This window comes from Cervus elaphus, chromosome 22 (assembly GCF_910594005.1).
Source record: "Cervus elaphus chromosome 22, mCerEla1.1, whole genome shotgun sequence".
Taxonomy (NCBI): Eukaryota; Metazoa; Chordata; class Mammalia; order Artiodactyla; family Cervidae; genus Cervus; species Cervus elaphus.
Window position 1 is genome coordinate 5,649,415 of NC_057836.1, and position 24,007 is coordinate 5,673,421.

The 24,007-nt window shown below is 48.2% G+C and overlaps 1 protein-coding gene across 1 annotated transcript in view; it reads left to right on the plus strand.

Annotated features, from left to right (window-relative positions):
- EFCAB6 (EF-hand calcium binding domain 6) overlaps nt 1-24,007 on the plus strand; it is a 248,362-nt gene that overhangs the window by 46,489 nt on the left and 177,866 nt on the right. The window contains exon 6 of the mRNA XM_043882452.1: nt 7,989-8,055. Within this exon, the coding sequence (XP_043738387.1) occupies nt 7,989-8,055 (67 nt within the window). The remainder of the gene's footprint in view (nt 1-7,988; nt 8,056-24,007) is intronic.

Genomic DNA, 24,007 nt, shown 5'->3' on the forward strand with positions numbered 1-24,007 from the left:
GTACTCCCAAGTCCCTAGGAGAGTGCTTGGCACAGATCAGGTGCTTAATGTGCTTACCAGGTGGCTCAGTGGTAAAGAATCTGCCTGCCAATGCAGGAGACACAGGAGACACGGGTTTGATCCCTGGGTTGGGAAGATCCCCTGGAGTAGGAAATGGAACCCACTCCAGGATTCTTGCCTGGGAATACCCATGAACAGAGGAGCCTGGCGCGCTACAGTCCATGGGGTGGCAAAACAGTTGGAAATGACTTAGTGACGAAACAGCAACAAGAAAGGTGCTTAATATATATTCATTGAATAAGAGGTTGCAAAAACACCAACTGAAGTGAAATGAAGTGAAAAGTTGCTCAGTTGTGTCTGACTCTTTGCAACCCATTTATAGTCCTAGGCCAGAATACTGGAGTGGGTAGCCTTTCCCTTCTCCAAGGGATCTTCCCAAACCCAGGGATCAAACCCAGGTCTCCCCCATTGCAGGCAGATTCTTTACCAGCTGAGCCACAAGGGGAAGCCCAATGACAACCAACAAACGACACCTATAGTCAACAGCCTGAATGACTCTCGTGGATGTAACGCTGAGTGAAGGAGGAAGAAATGAACAAATAGTTCTGTTCACACGTGAAGTTCAAAACCAGGCAAAGCGAACTGTTTTGTTTAAGGATACATACCTAGGTGGTAAACTTATAAGAAGATAAAAGATAAATGTAAATGAAGATAAAAGTATGTCAAGGCTGTGTATTATCACCTTGCTTATTTAACTTACACGCAGAGTGCATCATGTGAAACGCTGGGCTGGATGAAGCACAAGCTGGAATCAAGATTGCTGGGAGAAATATCAATAACCTCAGATATGCAGATGACACCACCCATATGGCAGAAAGTGAAGAAGAACTAAAGAGCCTCTTGATGAAAGTGAAAGAGGAGAGTGAAAAAGTTGGCTTAAAGCTCAACATTCAGAAAACTAAGACCATGGCATCTGGCCCCATCACTTCATGGCAAATAGATGGGAAAACAAAAGAAATAGTGGCAGACTTTTGTTTTGGGGGGCTCCAAAATCGCTGCAGATGATGACTGCAGCCATGATATTAAAAGACACTTACTTTTTGGAAGAAAAGTTATGACCAACCTAGACAGCATATTAAAAAGCAGAGACGTTACTTTGCCAACAAAAGTCTGTTTAGTCAAAGCTATAATTTTTCCAGTAGTCATGTATGGATGTGAGAGTTAGACCATAAGGAAAGCTTAGTGCTGAAGAATTGATGCTTTTGAACTGTGGTGTTGGAAAAGACTCTTGAGAGTCCCTTGGACTGCAAGGAGATCCAACCAGTCCATGCTAAAGGAAATCAGTCCTAAATATTCACGGGAAGGACTGATGCTGAGGCTGAAACTCCAATGCTTTGGCCACCTGATGCGAAGAACTGACTCACTGGAAAAGACCCTGATGCTGGGAAAGATTGAAGGCAGGAGAAGGAGACGACAGAGGATGAGATGGTTGGATGGCATCACCAACTCAAGGGACATGAGTTTGAGCAAACTCCAGGAGTTGGTGATGGACGGGGAAGCCTGGTGTGCCACATTCCATGGGGTCGCAAAGAGTTGAACACAACTGAGTAAGTGAACTGAAAAGGAAATAATATCCTAAGTGCTAGGAGAGTGGTTACTACGAGGAGGAGAGAAAATATTTAAACTAGAAAAGGGCAGATGGGGCCTCTTTGTGTTTGGCTCTAATTCTTTAAAAATTATTTTTTAAAATTGTATTTATTTATCTATTTTTGGCAGTGCTGGGTCTCTGTTGCTTCATGAGCTTTTTTCCTGGTTGCATCGAGAGGGGGCTGCTCTCTGGTTGTGATGTGTGGGCTTCTACTGTTGTGGAGCACAAGTTCTGGGCAACGGGCTTCAGTAGTTGCAGCTCCCGGGCTCTCGAGCAAAGACTCAGCAGTTGGGGCACACAGGCTTAGTTGCTCCGCGGCATGTGGGATCTTCCCGGACCGGGGATCAAACTTGCTTCTCATGCGTTGGCAGGCAGATTCTTTACCTCTGAGCCACCAGGGAAGCCCCAGCTCTAATTCTTAATTTGAGAAATTGTTAAACAGATGTTTGCCTTAATTGTAAGCAAACTACGCATATGTGCTGTACATACTTTTCTGGGTCAAGGTTACATCTCATAGTAACAATTTTTTTTTTCCATAATAACAATTTAAAGCAATAAATTTAATAAACAGATTAGATGCAGCCAAAGAAATAAGTGAACTGGAAGATCGGTCAGAAAACATTAGGCAGAATGTAGCACAGACACAGAACATGTAGCTGGAGCTCTTACAAAGAGCGGTGAGAGATGGGACGGGAGTAACAAAGAGACCACGGACCGGCCCAGACCACCGATGGAAGGCACTGTCCTGTGGATCCAAGAAGCCAAGTCTCCAACAAGATTTAAAACAGAGGTGGGGGCAGAACCCCAAGGACCAAAAGATCCGAGAAGCAGTGAAACAGGGACTTTCCAGGTGGTCCCGTGGTTGAGACTCTGCTCTTCCATTGCAGGGGCCCAGAGTTTGATACCCTGGTGGGGGAGCTAAGATGCTGCATGCTGTGATTTGTCCAAAAAAAAAAAAAAGGATTTAAAAAAAGCCAAAAGTCACACAAAAGTGACTTTTTAAAAATAATTTATTTTATTTACTTCTTTTTGGCTGAGCTGGGTCTTCATTGCAGTGCATGGGCTTCTCATTTTGGTGGCGTCCCTTGTTGCCGAGCATGTGCTCTGGGCCCACAGGCTTCAGTAGTTGTATCTTTCGGACTCAGTAGTTTTGGCGCCACGGGCTTAGTTGCCCTGTAGCGTGTGGAATCTTCCTGGACCAGGAATCAAATCTGTGTCCCCTGCATTGGCAGGCAGATTCCTATCCACTGCACCACCACGGAAGTTCAAAAGTGACTTTCGCTTCTTCTTTTCCTATCTGGATTCCTTTTACTTCTTTTTCTGCTCTGATTGCTGTGGCCAAAACTTCCAACACTATGTTGAATAGTAGTGGTGAGAGTGGGCACCCTTGTCTTGTTCCTGATTTCAGGGGAAATGCTTTCAATTTTTCACCATTGAGGGTGATGCTTGCTGTGGGTTTGTCATATATAGCTTTTATTATGTTGAGGTATGTTCCTTCTATTCCTGCTTTTTGGAGAGTTTTAATCATAAATGAGTGTTGAATTTTGTCAAAGGCTTTCTCTGCATCTATTGAGATAATCATATGATTTTTCTCTTTCAATTTGTTAATGTGGTGTATTACATTGATTGATTTGCGGATATTAAAGAATCCTTGCATTCCTGGGATAAAGCCCACTTGGTCATGGTGTATGATTTTTTTAATATGTTGTTGGATTCTGTTTGCTAGAATTTTGTTAAGGATTTTTGCATCTATGTTCATTAGTGATATTGGCCTGTAGTTTTCTTTTTTAGTGGCATCTTTGTCTGGTTTTGGAATTAGGATGACATGATCCTCTACATAGAAAACCCTAAAGACTCTACCAGAAAATTACTAGAGCTAATCAATGAATATAGTAAAGTTGCAGGATATAAAATTAACACACAGAAATCCCTTGCATTCCTATATACTAACAATGAAAAAACAGAAAGAGAAATTAAGGAAACAATACCATTCACCATTGCAACAAAAAGAATAAAATACTTAGGAGTATATCTACCTAAAGAAACAAAAGACCTATACATAGAAAACTATAAAACACTGATGAAAGAAATCAAAGAGGACACAAACAGATGGAGAAACATACCGTGTTCATGGATTGGAAGAATCAATATTGTCAAAATGGCTATTCTACCCAAAGCAATCTATAGATTCAATACAATCCCTATCAAGTTACCAACGGTATTTTTCACAGAACTAGACCAAAGAATTTCACAATTTGTATGGAAATACAAAAAACCTCGAATAGCCAAAGTAATCTTGAGAAAGAAGAATGGAACTGGAGGAATCAACCTGCCTGACTTCAGACTCTACTACAAAGCCACAGTCATCAAGACAGTATGGTACTGGCACAAAGACAGAAATATAGATCAATGGAACAGAATAGAAAGCCCAGAGATAAATCCACAGACCTATGGACACCTTATCTTCGACAAAGGAGGCAAGGATATACAATGGAAAAAAGACAACCTCTTTAACAAGTGGTGCTGGGATAACTGGTCAACCACTTGTAAAAGAATGAAACTAGAACACTTTCTAACACCATACACAAAAATAAACTCAAAATGGATTAAAGATCTAAATGTAAGACCAGAAACTATAAAACTCCTAGAGGAGAACATAGGCAAAACACTCTCCGACATAAATCACAGCAAGATCCTCTATGACCCACCTCCCAGAATATTGGAAATAAAAGCAAAACTAAACAAATGGGACCTAATGAAACTTAAAAGCTTTTGCACAACAAAGGAAACTATAAGTAAGGTGAAAAGACAGCCCTCAGATTGGGAGAAAATAATAGCAAATGAAGAAACAGACAAAGGATTAATTTCAAAAATATACAAGCAACTCCTGCAGCTCAATTCCAGAAAAATAAATGACCCAATCAAAAAATGGGCCAAAGAACTAAACAGACATTTCTCCAAAGAAGACATACAGATGGCTAACGAACACATGAAAAGATGCTCCACATCACTCATTATCAGAGAAATGCAAATCAAAACCACAATGAGGTACCACTACACGCCAGTCAGGATGGCTGCTATCCAAAAGTCTACAAGCAATAAATGCTGGAGAGGGTGTGGAGAAAAGGGAACCCTCTTACACTGTTGGTGGGAATGCAAACTAGTACAGCCGCTATGGAGAACAGTGTGGAGATTTCTTAAAAAACTGGAAATAGAACTGCCATCTGACCCAGCAATCCCACTTCTGGGCATACACACTGAGGAAACCAGACCTGAAAGAGACACGTGCACCCCAATGTTCATTGCAGCACTGTTTATAATAGCCAGGACATGGAAGCAACCTAGATGCCCATCAGCAGATGAATGGATAAGGAAGCTGTGGTACATATACACCATGGAATATTACTCAGCCATTAAAAAGAATTCATTTGAATCAGTCCTAATGAGATGGATGAAACTGGAACCCCTTATACAGAGTGAAGTAAGCCAGAAAGATAAAGAACATTACAGCATACTAACACATATATATGGAATTTAGAAAGATGGTAACGATAACCCTATATGCAAAACGGCAAAAGAGACACAGAAATACAGAACAGACTTTTGAACTCTGTGGGAGAATGTGAGGGTGGGATATTTCAAAAGAACAGCATGTATACTATCTATGGTGAAACAGATCACCAGCCCAGGTGGGATGCATGAGACAAGTGCTCGGGCCTGGTGCACTGGGAAGACCCAGAGGAATCAGGTGGAGAGGGAGATGGGAGGGGGGATCAGGATGGGGAATACGTGTAAATCTATGGCTGATTCATATCAATGTATGACCAAAAGAAAAAAATAAATATATATTAAAAAAAAGTGACTTTCGAATCGATTAATAACTATGATGTGTTGGAAGACCATCGCTGCCTTCCTAGAACTGTAGATCCAAAGGAAGCAGTTCAGTTCAGTCACTCTGTCGTGTCTGACTCTTTGCTACCCTACAGACTGTAGCCCGCCAGGCTCCTCTGTCCCTGGGATGCTCCAGGTAAGAATACTAGAATGGGTTGCCATTCCCTTCTCCGGAGGATCTTCCTGACCCCAGGATCAAACCTGCATCTCCTGCATTGCAGGTGGATTCTTTACTGTCTGAGGAGAGGCCCTTTGACAAGTACATTGGTTGTCATTTCCAGAGCAATTGCTACAAGATTAAAAATGGACTGTGTAACTCCCAAACTCCAAAAAAAAAAAAAAAAAAAGGAACAAAAACTGAATGATAAAAATTAGATCAACCCAAAAGAAGGCAAGAAGAATCAGAAGAAGCAGGACAAACGGAAATCCTGAAAATATCAGTAATTATAATAAATATTCCGTTTAAAAGTCAAGTCCATGAAAAGAAAAACCTAAACATAAGTTTATAGAAAGGTTAAAAGTGAAGAGATTTAAAAAGACGTACCATTCCAAGAAATAACAATCTAAAGAAAGCTGGAGTCACTGAGTTAGTATCAAGTAATAGACGGGGCTCCCTTGAAGGAGACAGAGATGGCGTTTGGGGTGGCAGAGGAGCTGCCTTGACCAAATACAGAGGAGGGAGAAGGGGGGAGGAGGCTGAGGTTGAGGGGGGCAGCCTCCCTGGGCCCCTGGCGCAGCTGATGGGGGTCATACAGGTATGTCTACCTTTTTACTCCTGAAATCTTAAACACATGCTACATGTAGTGTTTTGTATCTCTTCAATACCTAATGAGAACAGTATTAAATGTATGACATTTAACAGAGAATCGTAAGGCTGGACTCCTCGTTTCATCTTTAACTTGGGTCCAGCACTCAAAACCTCTGAGCCCATTTTGTTCTGTGTAAAATGAAGTTAATGTCCCTTTAAAGTGCTCTGGTGTCTTCCCCTCGTCCCCCTGGGAAGCCCCGGCTCCTCATCAGGGCCCCCCACACCACAGGGCTGGTACCTGCCCCCATCTCTGGGCCCACCCCGTGTTCCTCGGCCCTGCTCAGTGGGCTCTGGGCCCCAGCCCCCGAAGCGCCAGCCCTGGGGTGTGCCAGACTCCTGGCTCCTCAGCGTGTGGGTCTCCATCCCAATGCCTGCTGTCCACCCCGTCCAGGAGGCGGGCCTTTCCTTCTTCCCCTGTCTCTCCCCGCTCCCCACTGCCTGCCTTTATTGTCTTCACAGCACTTCTGGTTACATCAACTTACCAACAAAGGTTTGTCTAGTCAAGGCTATGGTTTTTCCAGTAGTCATGTACAGATGTGAGAGTTGGACTATAGAGAAAGCTGAGTGCCGAAGAATTGATGCTTTTGAACTGTGGTGTTGGAGAAGACTCTTGAGAGTCCCTTGGACTGCAAGGAGATCCAGCCAGGCCATCCTGAAGGAAGTCAGTCCTGAATATTCATTGGAAGGACTGATGTTGAAGCTGAAGCTGCAATACTTTGACCACCTGATGTGAAGAGCTAACTCATCTGAAAAGACCCTGATGCTGGGAAAGATTGAAGGCGGGAGGAGAAGGGGATGGCAGAGGATGAGCTGGTTGGATGGCATCACTGACTCAATGGACATGAGTTTAGATAAACTCCGGGAGTTGGTGATGGACAGGGAGGCCTGGTGTTCTGCAGTCCATGGGGTTGCAAAGAGTCAGACACAACTGAGCAACTGAACTGAACTGAACTGAACATTGCTTATTTGATTGCTTATTTCCTGTCTGTCACCATCACTGGCATTAAGCTTTTTCAAGACTGGAAATGGTGTTCTGCTCGACATGGCACCCCAGACCTGGGTGCAGGAGGTGCTGGATAAATACTGTGAAGGGGCCTCTGGTGTTCTTTGTCCCCACCCTAGCCTCACGGTTGATTCCAAAGAGGGAGTCTGAAGCGGTTTATGGGTGGACAGAGGATGCAAAACCAGATAGAGTTAATACAAGCAGATGGAGCCAAGCGGCTGGTACATACGCCCAGCCATGCTTAGCCCTTTTCCGCAGGGCTCAGCATGCATCTGAAGACTGGGCCTCCACTTCCCCATCGCGACCTTCAGCCTGCCCAGCCTTCTCTGTAAAGCGGAATGTCTGCTAACCCATGGAGTGAGGCCTCATGGAGTGCAGGCCGTAATTACTCAGTCCCTGCACCGCCCTGGGAGTAGTCGATGTTGTATTTCATTTTACAGAAGAGGGGCCCCAGGCCTGGAGAAGCTAAGTAACTTGCCTGAGTTCACACTTCTGGCAAACGGTAGTACATAAGAAACACCTTGCATTTAAAAATATGCAGTGTAGAAATTCTTATCATTTTCATCTCTGTGTGTCCTATGTAAACGTTAATTCAGTGAAAACATGCTAACAAGAGGTTTTTAATTGTTGTCTTTAAGGGGAGGTGAGAATGAAATGAATGGCTGTCGGACGTTAAAAGAGCTCGAGGCCCAAGTGGGAGAAAAGGTAATAGAGATCTTTCACGGTTCTTCCGGCCCCCAACCCTACCCCCCCACCAGCACCCACCCCCCCTCCAGCCACTGGTCAAAAGTAACTGCTAGCGGAGGGAGCCGATGGAACTGATGCAGAATGAGCTGGGTCTTGTCATCTGTGGTCTCATGTCAAAGTCGCCTGACTCAATAGATTGCACGCGCTCCGATGGCATCCTCTGTGATGAACCACACCAGAAGTCCTGGAATATCAATTACCTTTGCCTTAACTTTAGATCATCATCCGTAAGGCGGCCCTTCGGTTTCTGTCTACAACCGAGGCAAGGTTTTCTTTAGAATGAGAAGACTGCTGCTTTTCAGCAGTAAGTGCCAATCAAGAGCGGCATGGTGAAAATAACCAGAGAAATGCAGGGAGATAGACATTATGTATGGAGTAATTTAGCCACAGAAGCTCCCGCGTTGTTTAGGAAGGAGCATGTAGCTTTGTTCCTGTTTGTGGATTACTGTGGTGGATACTGCGGGGCACACCTAGGGAGGGACTGGGTGTTCACAGAATTTGGGGTTGGAATTGGACCCCTATTTAAGATGCATTTGAGCCTGCTCAGTTACATGAGCAGTTTGAGAATCATAGTTTAATTCACTTGATTCAATATGTTGGTTAGAAATGTGACAAATTTTCTTTCCTTTTTGAACTCTTCTGAGATTTTCATACGTTTCAAAATCAAACAGAGCCAGAAACCCACAAAATGTTTGTCTAAACCCCACAAAATGTTCTCCCGGCTTGTACACCAGAAAATTCATCTTACTGTGATAATTTTTTAGCATTACTTGCTCCTAGAAATCTACTTTCTCTATCGTTTATATCAGTAAGAACCCTGGTACAATTATTTGCTGCTTCCATTGTCCTTCATTTGTTATTCTGTAAGAGATACATACTACACTGGATATTATTTATGGTATATGTCCTCAAGTTGTCTCTTCACAAACTGTGTTAATCATGAAATTATCCTAGGAAAGTCAGCTGTTTATAACGGTCATCCTGTCAGCTGAGATGCTTTTGTGGATCAATGATATGACATGACATTAGGGGAGTAAGGGGAGGGTGTGGACACAGGTCTGGCTTGTAAGTTACCGAAAGTGAGGCTTCCAAGAGGAAAATGAAGGGGACTTCCCACTGGCTGTCTGTCCTTTCATCTCAGTTGTCTTTTCATCCCAGCCTCCTTCCAATAAAGCCCTCCCACTAAGAGTGAGTTTAAACCAGGGCAGTTGTCGTGCTAGTTCTGCAGAGAACAGAAAGGTGACCGCCAGAGGCTGAGCAGGTGATGGAGGGGCCGCCTGACCCCTGGCTCTCCCTGCCGAGCAGTCAGGCCCACGTAAGCTGGAACCCCAGCTCGACGGGTGACCCTGGCCCTGGGCAGGCAGGTAGCCTGGGACGGGCTCTGCCATTTACCAGCCGGTGGTCTTGGGCAAGTCCTTGTCATGGGGTTTCTTCATCCGTGGTTGGGGATAGGACCACCCATCTCACGGTGCTGTTGTGTGGCCTAGAAACATCCGGTATAAAGCGCCTGGAACGCTCAGGCGATGCCATCTGTCATTATTATGGCGATTACTATAGTTTCCTTTGACGAATAGGTAGGAACTCATGAATGTCATCCCTTCCCACCGAGCCCAGAATAAGCAGAGCAAACCCAACATCCGCCTTGGCTGCTGGCTGTGCAGTAGCGTGTTTCCACCTGCCACTCGGGTCCTGCCGTCGGACCTCACCAGTGACGGGGAGGAACACCTGGCGATCAGTGAAAGAAGACTCCCTTCAGACATACGTTGTCATTGCCGGGCGATCCACACAGTTGGGGAGTGAAAGATGCTAATGCTTTTGTTTTAAATATAAGTCCGCGAGCCTCATGGGAGCCAAGAATGCATGCAAATGTCTCTGTGAATTTTGGGAGCCAGACTTTGCTAAATGTGTGTGTGGTCTAGCCATCCTAAACCAACAGGCAGTTAGCTGTTGGCACCCCAAACTGCCTGAACCCCAGTGCTCGTGTATCTCAATCCTTTTCTTCTGCTGTGAGCTTGGTCTGATGGCTGGCTCCTCAGCCTTGCCCTAACTCAGGCGCACTAAGACCCTCGAAGGGGCTTCCCTGGTGGCTCAGTGGTGAAGAGTCCACCCGCCAATGCAGAAGACGCAGGTTCAATCCCTGGGTTGGGAAGATCCCCTAGAGGAGGGCCCTGCAACCCACTCCAGCATTCTTGCCTAGAGAATCCCATGGACAGAGGAGCCTGGCAGGCTACAGTCCGTGGGGTGGCAAAGAGTCAGACGTGAACCTAGCGAGTAAACAGCCACAACAGCCAGACCTTCCAAACGTCCTAGTCTGCTACCTCTCCCTCCAGCCGTGTTTACTCCCTTTGAGTCTCCTGGGACTTCCCTGTGGCTCAGATGGTAAATAATCTGCCTGCAGTACAGAGACCTGCGTTCGATCCCTGGGTCAGGAGATCCCCTGGAGGACGGCACAGTTCACTCCAGTCTTCTTGCCTGGAGAATCCCATGGACAGAGGAGCCTGGCAAGCTACAGACCATAAGAGCTGGACCAGACTGAGCGACTAACACTCTCGCTTCCCTTTCACCAGACCCTCCGGTGTGTCTTCATGTTCAGCTGAACCCCTGGTCTCCCTGAACCTCGTTTTCTGTCTCCCATCAAGGCAGAGGTAGATGGGGTGACCTCTGGGTCCAGACTGTCTGTCCCTTGAGGACTGTGACCCGGGGCTTCACGTGAGGAGGCTGCTGTCTGCGTCCTGGGGTCCCGTATCGGGGGAGGAGGAAGCTCTGCGTGCCCAGGTGGTCCCCAGGGTGTCGCCCTCAGGCTCCGGGTCCGGGGTCCTGGTTCGATCTGCGCCAGGTTCCACCCTCTGCGTGCTCGGAGTCTGGTGCGCCCCTCGCTCACCCTCCCCGTCTTGGCCCTGGCTTTTCCCGGGTCACAGAGATGACGGCTTCCCTGGGCTTCTCCGCTGTGCCTTCAGTGGGCGTCTCCTTGGCCACTCTCGGGCTCTCTGGTCTGCAGACCCCTCGCTATCTTAGTCTCCTGGGAGGCAGTGGGCCTCTGCGGGAAGGAGGCGCCCCCACCCACGGGCCCTGCAGCCCTGTCCCTGCTCTGCTCCACCGTGTCTGAAGGTGAGACAGCACTGACCTAGTGGAGTGGTCTTGGGGATGAGTGAGAGTAATACAAGGGATGCCCGTGCATACAGCGCATGCTCGATGAATATCCATCCCTTTATCTATCCTGCCAGGCACTCCTGAAACCTTTCCTGTGGGAGCTTTACCCACCTCCAGGTGGCGGCCCATCAGCTACTGCCACCAAGGTGTCTGGTTGTCCTGCCTTTTGAGAGGTGTCCAACTGAGCTGAGACGATAAGGAACTTCTCATCTTGTCCAAGTCTGAAGGGAGCGCAGGTCAGGGTCTGCTCACTCACCTCTCCTCCGGTCACCAGGAGGTGGCCAGCATTCCAGGTCTGACACATGGATACTGCAATATCAGGTTTTCTTGGTTTTTTTTTTTTCCAGCATGCCATTTCTGCCAGTATGACTCTCCATAAACACGGTGGAACGTCTCCTCATGACTCATAGCCCAGGGTCTTGTCCCCACACAAACCCGTCACTGGTGGTGGCGTTGCTACAACCCTGGTCACTGCCTGCTGCAGTGGCTCGACTCTCTCCCCCGAGGCACGTGGTGGGGAGCTAATATCTGAACAAAGTGGAAAATGGAGGGTTTTGTTAGAAAGAGACGGGGTGGGCAGAGGTCAGTGGCTTTGGAGAAAGTGACCAACAGTGTCTGCTTCCGCCACCCAGCAAAAGGACCCTCAGGCTGGCCGGGCCTTAATCCTTTGGACACCGATGTAATATTTTGGGTTTTGCCATCTGTGATACTAATAAGAGGTAGCGTAGGCCGAGCATTTACTGGGAGCTCTTCTCGGTGCTTTACTGTGCTTACAGATTCACTTTCCAGGAGAGCCCCCGGGCAAGTGCTCTTGGTCTCCCGCCTTGCTGTGGAGGGGGCTACAACAGAGGCTGAGCAGTTGAGCCCTGTGTGCACAGCTGGGGGCAGAGGAGCTGCAGTTCCTACCTTGGCAGCTGGCTCTGGGGTCCTGGCTACTAATTACCAGCCACCCTGCTTCTCAAGGAGGCCCTTTAGGAAAGGCGGGGATATGTAGTTTGTGCATGCATGCGTGTATAGTCACTCAGTCCTGTCCGACCCTATGGACTGTAGGCTCCTCTGTCCCTGGGATTCTCCAGGCAAGAATATTGGAGCGGGTTGTCATCTCCTCCTCCAGGGAATCTTCCCGACCCAGGGACTGACCCCAAGTCTCCCGGGTCTCCTGCATTGGCATTGGCCGGCAGATTGTTTACCACTGTGCCAGCTGGGAAGCCCCAATACCTCGTTTGCCCATAGCAAATGTGACTCTTGGTTCTGCCCGGAAGTGGACCCGGCCAATCCCAGAGAAGCCTCTCTGATCACCGCCCATATGAACGAGCGGAGGTCGTCTAACCCGAGTCGTGTTGTTGGTCGTGTGGCCTCCACTTCAAATGGGCATTTGGGAGTTTTCTTGCCCTTTCTGTCTCTGGCCTCCTGCCCGTCTCACGCTCGTTCCCAATGCCTCAGGTGCTTATGCTCCTGTTGGCCCTGCAGGGCCCCGGCCCGTCCTGCAGCCACGGCAGCACCCGAGGGCCAGGACTTAGTTCTCCACAGGCTTCGGGTGAGGACTCTGTCAGGGCAAGAGGGCCAGAGCAAGGCTGCAGGGCGTTGCCAGGTTAACCACATTCGGGTCTTTTGACCCTGTTTCATCTTTTGTCAACTCCCGACATGAGCGTGACGTGGAGGTCAAAGAAGAGGCTAGCAGGGGAAGAGAATCACCTTGTCCTGCCCTCGAGGTGGAGGGCACGCAGACACTCCCTGCAAGCCATGTCCTGGGGATGGCCAGGACACAGGAAGCTGTTCTCAGTTATGTAAAAACTTCAGTGTATGTTTAGAAATGTCACGACTAGTCTCCTGCCCTCGACAGGCAAGAAAAAATTGTTTTAAATTGAAGACTAGAATTCAAGAATGTGCAATTCAAAGACATGAAAAAAAAGGAAAACTAAATGAACCTCACCCAGAGCCCTAGGCCGTTGGCCCTCATACCAAGTCACCACCCCATCAAGAATGTTCTTTTGAATTTGTGTGTTGGGATGTCAGAACATCTGGTCGACCCAGTCAGCCGCGACGAGCCTGTCTGTGGGACACCGAGTGAACTGACACGCGTTTTTATGGGATCACCCCGGTGCCTTGGAGTCGCACAGATGCAGCTCAGTCATTTCAGGAGCAATTAGTAAATAATTAGAGGCACTAAGCTGCTTGCTTGCTCGGTAATATCGTCACAAAAGTGAAGACACGCAAGTGATGGGTATATTCATTTTCTTAAATAGGTGGGTTTTCTTAAAAAAGAGATTTAAAAAATTATCACTTGAGGAATAAAGAAACAGTCGTTAGGATCACAGCCATTTCATAAGCATACCTTAACATTAGAACACCACATTAGCAGGCACAAATGTATCGGAATACAGCCTGTTTGCCTAATAAAAAGACAGTGTCAGACTCAAAATGAGGCCATTTACTAAAACATACAAGCTTTTGGCTAATTCGTAATATTCTCCTAATCCTGCTTTTATCCTCTCTCCTCCGGTGCACTTGGTATTAATTGCCTATTATAGCAGGTATTTGAACACATCTCCTCTTTCATCTGAAGAAAATATTAGCGTATCGCGGGGCTGTTGGGACAGCTTGTATCTGAGGCACTTTCTCCTCCTGCAGAAAAGCCTATCAATCATAACCGAATATAGTGATTAATAATGTCACAGCTCTTGTTCCTGTGTCTCTGTGCAGCTAAATGAAGAGCTGTGCTTACATTTTGATCTTGAGCATTTCACATAACAAAATAATCAGCTGCCATTTTATTAAAAAAAAAAAAGATATTCAACATGCTCCTACCCCAGGACTTATTTTTGGTTGCTCTATTATTAATTTACTAAAGGCTTCATCAGGAAAGAAAAGCAAAGATGCTGTTATGTCAGAATTTATATTTTTTCGGACTAAGTTTATCTTAAAAAAAAAAATCTTTCTTACATGTGGCAAGTCAACACAAGATTGCAAGAATAAGTGTTTAAAACAGCACAGTGTGGGGGAGACGGGCCAGTGGGTGGGAGACAGTCAATGGTGTGGGGGAAATAGGGCAGTGGTGTCAGGGGGACAGGCCTGTGGTACTGGGGGGATAGGCTGGTGGTGTGGGGGGGGCAGGCCGGACCCCTGGCTGAGTGTGCATCTGAACCAAGACTCTCACTGTCTGAGTGACCCTCAACCAAGCTGGTTTCTCTGGGAACTATCTTCTCAGTTGTGAAATGGGGAAGCAATTTTTCGAGATTTTTCCAATATTGTTGAGACTCTTTATGAGAAAAAATATAAAATGAACTTACCATAGTGCAAGGCCCATAGGAGTTTTTTAGAAAAATTAGGAGTTTGCATTTGGAATGGATAAGACCAAGGAGTTCTGTGGAAAATTGAAAGACTGTGCCGTCATCTGTGGTTTAAAGCTACAAACGGGGCTGCGTGCTGTTGGCTCCCGCGTTTCTATCTCCATGTGTGTCCCTGGACTCGCCACTGTCTACAGACCAAAGCAGGGCAAACGGTCCCCCCCACACCCCCCAAGAAGCCTTCCGCCCCACACCTCCCTCCATCCCAGTAAGTGGCTCCAGTCCACCGGCAAGTCCTGTCCGCCGCAGCCTCTGCCGTATCGGAGCCTGTGCACCTTTGCATCCCCATGGCCCCCGTGGGTGGCTCTGCCCGTCACCCCGGGGTTGGTTCTTCCTGCTCCCCGCCTTGCCCCTCACAGTATCCATTTCACACGACACCAGAGCCGTCTGTTCTCAACGTGAGTCAGGTCTCATCTGACCCCTTTGATTAAGACACCCCGTGGTTACTGGTCACCTACTGAATAAAGTTCAGAAAAACACCCTGGTTTTTTGGCGCTCAGCATGAAGTTTCCCCACTGGAGTGGATGCCCCCACCCCCCGAAAGTCTTTGGACTCCACTTTCTACAACTGCTCAGCACTCAGAACATCCTGAGGTTTTGTTTATTTGTTTATCACTAGGAAATGCATTCCCCGGGAGTGGGCGCCTTCCCTGCCCTGCTCCCTGTTGCCACTTTAGTGCCGTGCACAGACCCCGGCACCAGATCTGAGCTCAGTAAATGTTTACCGGATAAGTAAAGAAGGTTCTGCAGGAAGCGTGCACAGGAGAGACCTCACGAGAAAGGTGAGGGCGGAGGTTGAGTTGGGCTGTGGGTGGGCTGTCCATCCAGCACAGGGCCGAGAGCGAACGTGGGGTGGCGCTCAGGGCTGCAGCTTGGCCGGAGGGGAGCACGCGGAGGTGTGGGCGGGGGACGCGTGGCCGGGCCGGGGAGGGGACCGGCTCTGACGGTTCCACGCGGAGTTCTATTTCTCAAGGCAAGAAGGGGCAGAGCGACTACTGAAATGGAGACTGGAGAAAAGGGCAGAGGTGTTTGAAGGTGAGCTACTCTTAACCCTAAAGCATGGAGCACAGGGTGGTGGCGGAGCTTGTTGATGTTTCTGATGGGGGTGATGGCCCGAGGGCAGAGGATTTAGGTGATGACATCAGCAGAGGAGGGCTGCACGCGAGGGGTGACCAGCTGGGGTCTGGGGTGCCTGTTAGCAGGCCCCGGGATAATCGGTCCCTCACTGTCGTCGTCAGCCTGTGTTTGCTGAGCGCCTCTGCTGTGTGGGGTCCTGAAGGTCCTGGGGGGGACCAGCCTGCCCTTCCTGGGGTGCAGCTGTCTGAGTCCTGGAGTCAGGGTGACAGGGGCCCCAGGATGTGTGGCCCATGGTGTCTGGGCAGGAGCTCCCACCCTAGGCACGTGGGTGGCGTTAGGAAGGAGAGACATGAGATATTTCTTCTGCATTTGGCACCCTCTTGGGGCTTATTTTCGTAGCTGTGTCGGCTGTTCAGTGAGTAGGTAGAATTCCAATTAGATGTCTTTAAGCCGTTTGCGGCAGGTGAGCATCTTAAAAATGAAAGTCAAAGGTGGGGGGAGGTATGTGTGGCGTATATATAGGAAGTTTCTCTTTTCACCGTGGCTGCAAAGAAACCCCAAACCAGAGCTGGATTTTTGCTGTGTGGTAGCAACTATGCCCTCGAGGAGAGCGTGGCAACCCGCTGCAGTATTCTTGCCTGGAGACTCCCCATGGACAGAAGAGCCGGGTGGGCTCCAGTCCATGGGGTCACGAAGAGTCGGACATGACCGAGCGACTAAGCACAGCACAGCAACTGTGACTTTTAGGTTGCTTTAGCTCTTCTCCCTGCCCCCACCCCACAGAAGGGAAAGGCTACCCACTCCAGTATCCTGGCCTGGAGAATTCCATGCACCGTATACAGTCCATGGGGTCGCAAAGATTTGGACATGACTGAGCGACTTTCACCTTACAGGCTTCCCTGGTGGCTCGGCTGGTAAAGAATCCGCCAGCAATGCAGGAGACCTGGGTTCGATCCCCAGGTTGGGAAGATCCTCTGGAGAAGGGAAAGGCTACCCACTCCAGTATTCTGGCCTGGAGAATTCCATCTGGCTTTTTTTTAGCCAGATCCGATCCCTTTTCTCCGTTTTTGCGGATCTCCTTTAGATGTCTTTCTGTGTGAGCTTGTTCAGTCTTTGGTAAAGACAGGCTTTGCATCCCTCCAGAGAGTCAATGCCGAGTCCTCTCGGAAGTCGGGGACAGGGGAGGGTGAGGGCATCGCAGGAGCAGGAGGGGACGTCAGCCCCTTTGTTAAAGGTGAGCAATGCTGGCCACCGCGCCACCCACACGTCCCCAAATTGAAAGTTTGTGTTTATGAGGTTCTGAATGTAGTCTAATTTTTTCCTATCTGGTTTGGCTCATCTCTACCAGCTGGTAAATAGGAAATGTTCACGGTAGGAAGCCAATACGCTGCAGAGTGTAAACAGATGGAATCGATATAAAGTGACAAGTTAGACTGTGCTATTGAGAATACAGAGCCAAAACCAAGAACATAACAGTCAAGCTACTTATTCCGTTCCAGTTCATTTAGTCCTGAATAGCGCTTCATATCTGCACAGCTGTGTTGTTCTTTTTTTTTTCCCCCCTTTCTTTCTTCTGGGTTGATAATGACAATTTCAAAGAAAAACTTTAATTAAAGATTTTATACGAAATAGCCAAAAGTAGAATAATAAGGAAAATGAGCATTGATGTGTTTATTGTAAGAGAAATCCTTTTCCTTGGCTTCAATTAAAAAAAAAAAAAGAAAAATGTACTCCTTAAATTTAAAATGAGTTTTAGTTGTGGCGACAGAAAGGTGCCAGACTGACAGGGTGGCAGCCGAACCCCGCCCTCCGCTGTGGAGCCAAGACACGGGCCGGCCAAGGGCCCCCTCCCCGGCGCCGCCGTCCCCAGGGAGGCTGGTGGGCTGCGGCCCCCAACCCCCTGTTACTGGAAACCCTGCGAGGAAGGGGGCTGCAGGTGAGGAGGGCACAGGAAAGAGCTAAACAGGAGCCCATTCGAATGGAAAAACCTCGTGGGCAGTTGCCCTCTGGCCCGAGGAGGGTTTGCCGCCCCCCCACCCCCGGGAAGGGGCCCCGCCAGAGCCAGGCCTGGACAGAGCGGGAGGCGGGGGGTGGTTTCTGGGCTCCAGGGAGGGAACAGGAGGCCCTTCCTCACCTCCTTTCAAGTCTGGGTGGTCATATTTATTTGGGTTCACAGCTTTCCCTCCTGGAGCTCCCTTCCCGGTGCCGTAAAGAGAATTTTAAACAAAGAACCGTGGAGTAAGAATCATCCACTGTTAGTGGTTTATCGAACCCGTCTGAACTCAGCAGGGGTACAAACGGGAAGCAGTTTGATTCTTTGCTTCCCAAGCAGGGGCTGGCGAATCTGCCTCCTCCCAGAAGGAAGGCAGTCTCAGAGGGTCTGGGGATAACAGGCCCAGCGCGGGTTACACCCTGCAGTTCGGGCGGCCCCTCTGCCCTCCTTCCAGCCCCAGGGGCCCCGGCGGGGTGGGTATGGGGCCTGCCCCTTCTCCCTCCGTCAGCCTCTTTCCTCCCTGGTTAATCAGGGGTGTGATGAGGGCTGAGGAAGAAGAGGGGACCTCCCCGACCCTGGCATCCTCTGTGACTGCTCATGGGGCACTCGGGGACTCACGGATGGCGCTTCGGGGGCCCCTGAACTGTGTGGTTTCCCAGGGAGATGGAGCAGCTCGGGGCTCATCCTCCCCTCTCTCCCCGTCCCCCGCCCCGGTGGTCCCCTTCACCTGCTCCTGCAGCTCCAGTCTCCCCACTGGTGAACAGCCCCTGGGAGCAGACCAGCTCAAGCCTTCTACCTTTCTTTTTCTTTAAAAAATTTTTTTTATACAATTTGTAAAGGTTGCTTTCCATTCACAGTTATTATAGAATATTGGCTATTCTCCTGTGTTGTAGAACACATCTTGGAGCCTATTTTACACACACTAGTTTGCATTAATATCTCCCACCCCTGTATTGCCCCTCCCCCGCCTCCACTGGTATCCACTAGTTTATTCTCTGTATCTGTGAGGCTGCTTATTTTTTCGCTATATTTTTTCGCTATATTCACTGGTCTGTCATATTTTTTTAGACTTCACGTGTGATATCATGCAGTATTTGTCTTTGTCTGACTTCCTTTCCTTAGCATAATGCCCTTCAAGTCCATCCATGTTGCTTTGCAAATGGCAAAATTTCTTTCTTTTTTTATACCACATCTTCTTTATTTATTCGTCTGTTGATTGACACTTAGGCTGCTTCCATGTCTTGGCTATTGTAAATAATGCTGCTATGAACATTGGGGTGTATGTATCTTTTCAAAGTAGCGGATTTGGTTTTTTGGGGATATATACCAAGGAATGAAATTGCTGGGTCATATGGTGGTTCCATTTTTTTTTTTTTTTGAGAGACCTCCATACTGTTTTCCATAGTGGCTGTACCAATTAATATTCTCACCAATAGCATAAGAGGATTCCCCTTTCTCCACATCCTTGCCAACATTTGTTATTTGTGTTTTTTGTGATGATGGCCATTCTGACAGGTGTGAGGTGATATCTCATTGTGGGTTTGATTTGCATTTCCTTACTGATTAGTGATGTTGAGCATCTTTTCACGAGCCCGTTGACCATCTGCATATCCTCTTTGGAAAAATGCCTACTCAGTTCTTCTGCCCATTCTTTCATCGGGATGTTTGCTTTTTTTTTTTTTTATATTGAGTTGTATGAGCTGCTTGTGTATGCTGGCCATCAATCCCTTACCAGCCATTATCATTTGCCAATATTTTCTCCCATTCAGTAGGTTGTCTTTTTGTTTTGTTGATTTTTTTTTTTTTTTTTTTGCTATGCCCTTTGTGCGTGCCAAGTCACTTCAGTGGTGTCTGACTCTTTGCAACCCTACGGACTATATATAGCCCACAGGCTCCTCTGTCCATAGGATTCTCCAGGCAAGAATACTGAAGTGGATTGCCATACCCTCCTGCAGGGGATCTTCCTGACCCAGGGATCAATCCCAAGTCTCTTGTCTCCTGCACTGGCAGGTGGGTTCTTTACCACTGGCACCACCTGGGAAGCCCGTTCTTTTGCTATGCAAAAGCTTTTAAGGTTAATTAGGTCCCATTTACTTATTTTTGCTTTCATATTCTTTGCTTTAGGAGACGGATCCAAAAGATATTGCTGTGATTTATGTCAATGAGTGTTCTGCCTATGTTTTCCTCAATAAATTTTATAATATCCAATCTTACATTTAGGTCTATATCTGGTCTACATTCAATATATTTTGGGTTTATTTTTGTATATGGTGTTAAAGAATGTTCTAATTTCACTCCTTTAGATGTAGCTGTCCAGTTTTTCCAGCACCACTTATTGAAGTCTGTCTTTTCTCCATTGGATATACTTGCCTCTTTTGTTGAAGACTGACCATAAGTATCTGGGTTTATTTCAGGGCACTCTCTCCTATTCCATTGTGAGTCTGTTTTTCTGTCAGTACCATATTGTTTTGGTTACTATAGCTTTGTAGTATAGTCTGAAGTCAGGGAGCATCATTCCTCCAGTTCTGTTCTTCTTTCTGAAGATTGTTTTGGGTATTTGAGGTCTTCTGTGTGTTTCCATACAAGTTTTAAAATTATTTTGTTCTAGTTCTGCAAAAAAAAACTGCCATTGTATTTTGATAGGGATTGCACTGACTCTGTTAATTGCCTTGGGGAGTATGGTCATTTTGATAATATTGATTCTTCCAGTCCAACAACATGGTATGTCTTTCCAACTGTTTATGTCATCTTCGATTTCTTTCATGAGTGTCCGCAAACTATTTCGGCATACAGGTCTTTTGCCTCCTGAGGTAGGTTTATTCCTAGGTATTTTATTCTTTTTTGAGGTGATGGTAAATGGGATTGTTTCCTTAATTTCTCTTTCTGGTACTTCGTTGTTAGCCTTCTGCCTTTCTTGTTCTCCATTAACTCGTGGAAAATTCACGTATCCTGTCCATGCCGATAATAGGCACACAGACTGGTCTTATCTGCCCCTCCTGCTCTGCTGTCTCTATTCAATTCTCAGTTCCTTCCCCCTGGTAGAGTGTAGAACAGCTCACTGTGTCCCCAGAAATGGCATGCCTATCTGCCCTTCTGCAGGCACCTGTCCTGTCTGTACAAAGACTGTTGGCTTACCAATGCTTCTTTCTCATGAATGCTGCAATCACCTATCCATCCATCCATTTTTCTGTCCATTAATCTATGCATGCATATAGCCTTCTATCCCTCCATCTATCCATCTCTCTACTTATTATTCATCCATCCATCTGTCTGTTCATCCATCCATCCATCATCTATCCATCCATCCATCCATCATCCATTCATCCATCATGCATCTATCTATCCACCATCCATACCTTCATCCACTTGACAATTATCCATTGATCCAGGCTCCATTCTTGGCCCTGGGCTCCTGTCCACTCCAGACTTTCCACTCTCTCAAGGCTCCTGTTAACCTGGGTTGGGTGGTGGGGAAGGGCAGGAAGTGGACGAGTTGACTGGGTGGGGCAGTAACTCTGATTCAGACAGTTCCTGCTCCCCAGCAGGTGTGTGTGTGGTTGTCTGGTTATTTATATCTCTGTCCTCAGCCTTTGGTCTTGATCAGTGATTCCTATCAGACCACCATCTACTGGGTATGTTCCCTGTGAGGCACCTGCACATGTGAGCTCATTTCATCTGTGCACTCTGACACGGTGCCCCATTCATTCCCATCTCACAGATGAGAACACTGGAGTTGGAAGGAGTCAGGTCTCCGTTCCAAGGTTACCAGAATGATGGCAGCCTGGGGCACTTTGATTCTCCGTGGTTGCTACCGCTTCTGAAGGAGGTTTCTCTTCCCTACTTCTCCCTGGTTTTACTCTTCACAGCAGACGTTTTCTGCTCCTTATAGTAACATTCGTGAGTCTGCCCTCTATGAGTTCATCTAAGTCTTTTGGGGAATGTTTTAATTTAATTTTGCTCCTATAGTTTCCACTCCCCCCCCCAGAGTAATTGCCTCCCTCTTTTTTTATTTCACTCTTCCATGGGCTTCCCTGGTGGCACAGACAGTAAAGTGTCTGCCTGCAATGTAGGAGACCTGGGTTGGGAAGATTCCCTGGAGAGGGAAATGGCTACTCACTCCAGTATTCTTGCCTGGAGAATCCCATGGATAGAGGAGCCTGGAGGGCTACAGTCCACAGGGTCAAAAAGAGTCGAACACAACTGAGTGACTCACACTTTTCTGTGGATTGGGGCTTTTTTTTTTTTTTTTTAATTTTTCTTGAAATGTTAGGTGAGCGAGTCCTGGTTTATGTAGCCACACTTCAGACCTTTAAGGCTTCCCCTCCGGCTTCTCCCAACCCTGCTGTCCAGAGGGCAGACTCTAGCCTTATTAGCGCATCTCCTCCATGGTTCCCGTCCCTGGATTGCTTGGTTTTTGATCAACCCCTGGGCTCAGTCATCTCCCCAGATGGGGACTCTGAGGCCAGGAAGAGGGTCAGATGCTGCCTCCTCACAGGGGCTGTGATGCTGCTGGGGCTGTGGGGGCCAGGGCACCACCAGGCAGCTCAAGCTCAGAGCTTGACGGGAAGGCTCCTGGTTGGGTCCCTGGCCACCCAGGATGGCTCAGGGACTGAGTCTGGGGCAGGAGATGGGGCAGGTGGCTGGGAAGAGAAGACTTGGGGACAGGTCTTCAGAGAGCCTCAGGCCATTTCCTGGCTCCTGAGCCTTTAACTCAATGTCATAATTAGCTATCGTTTTGGTTTTCTTTTTGTTTATTTATTTTTGAAATATTTATTTGGCTGTGGGGCGGGGGGAGGTCTCGGTTACCACTCAGGATCTTCGCTGCGTCATGTGGATCTTTTGCACCGCGTCCCTAGTTGCGGTGTGTTGGCTTCGTTGCCCTGAGGCCGGTGGGAACTCAGTTCCCCGACCAGGGATTGAACCTGCCCTTGCAAGGTGGATTCTCAACCACGGGACTCCCAAGGAAGCATCTCCCCTTTTTAACGGGGCTTCTGTCTGTGCACCTGATGCCGCCTGACACCTACCACGGGGGTGCAGGCGAGGGAGTGGAACAGGATCACAGACGTCTGCAAAGATAGTCAGTATTTTTATCCTGGCCAGTCAGACTGTTCAGCCTGGGTGCTCAACTTTGCCCCTGTAGGAGAGGTCTCTGGAGGAAACTTATTTACATAAATGAACGGGCGTGGCTGGGTGCCATTAAAACCTACTTTTGGGTCTTGAAATTTGAAATTCATAAATAACTTTCACATGTCACAAAATACCCTTCTTTTGATTTTTTTTTCCCAACCACTTACACATGTAAAAATCACTCCTAGCTTTCCGGCGTACAGAAACAGGCTGCAGGCAAGAGTAGGCAGGACCTGGAGTGCAGGAGGGCTTCCCAGGCGTCACCAGTGGTAGAGAACCCGCTAGCCAACGCAGAGATATAAGATCCCGGGGTCGGGAAGATCCCCTGGAGGAGGGCATGGCAACCCCCTCCAGTATCCTTGCCTGGAGAATCCCCATGGACAGAGGAGCCTGGCAGGCTGCAGTCCATGGGGTCGCAGAGTCAGACACAACCAAAGCGACTTAGCATGTACTTAGCACTCACGCATGGAGCACAGGGGGCTCTTCTCCCACAGGCCCCAGGGTTGCGCCAGGAGAGCACCTTCTCCTTTCTGAGAAGCTGGGTTTGGAAGGAGGCCCTTCCCTTGTTGTAAGCTGCACAGCCTTTTTCTCCCTCCATGGGCTTGGCTTCTCTGAACTTCCCCCTGGGAAGCCGGGGGGAAGTGAAGGGTGATGGATATCCTGGAGAGCCGAGGTCAGGCAGAGAGTGGGGAGGTCCCCTCCTGGGGGGAGGAGCTGGGTACCCCTTTCAGGCAGGGCTATACCAGGATGTCAAGATGGAAGTCAGGGGGCCAGTGATGGCATGGGGTGCAGTCAGGCGAGCCAGGGTGGACAGGGGCAGGGCCAGGAGCACATTTGGGCAGCAGTGACCTTGGCGAACTCACTGTGCAAACATTTCTGAGCACTTGCTCTGTCCAGCCTGAGGATACAGCAGCAAATGAGACTGAAACCCCCTCCATGGTGTTTACGCGTCAATGAATCAGGAAGGCAATCGAAAGAAATCTGACATGTCCCAGTGTGGATGGACGCGAGGGAGAAAGGCAGGAGGGCGCGCTTTTGTGCAGGCCACGGGGAAGGCTTTTGGGGGCTGGTGACCTGGGACCGAGACCCGAATGAGGGCCTCAAGGGAACCCGCCATGCGGAGGAAGCCGGACGTGCAGAAGCCTCGCCGGTCGAGAAAGCGCAGGCCGGCCTATGTCGTTGGAGGGGGCCGGGGGAGGTCAGGAGGTCATGGGGGT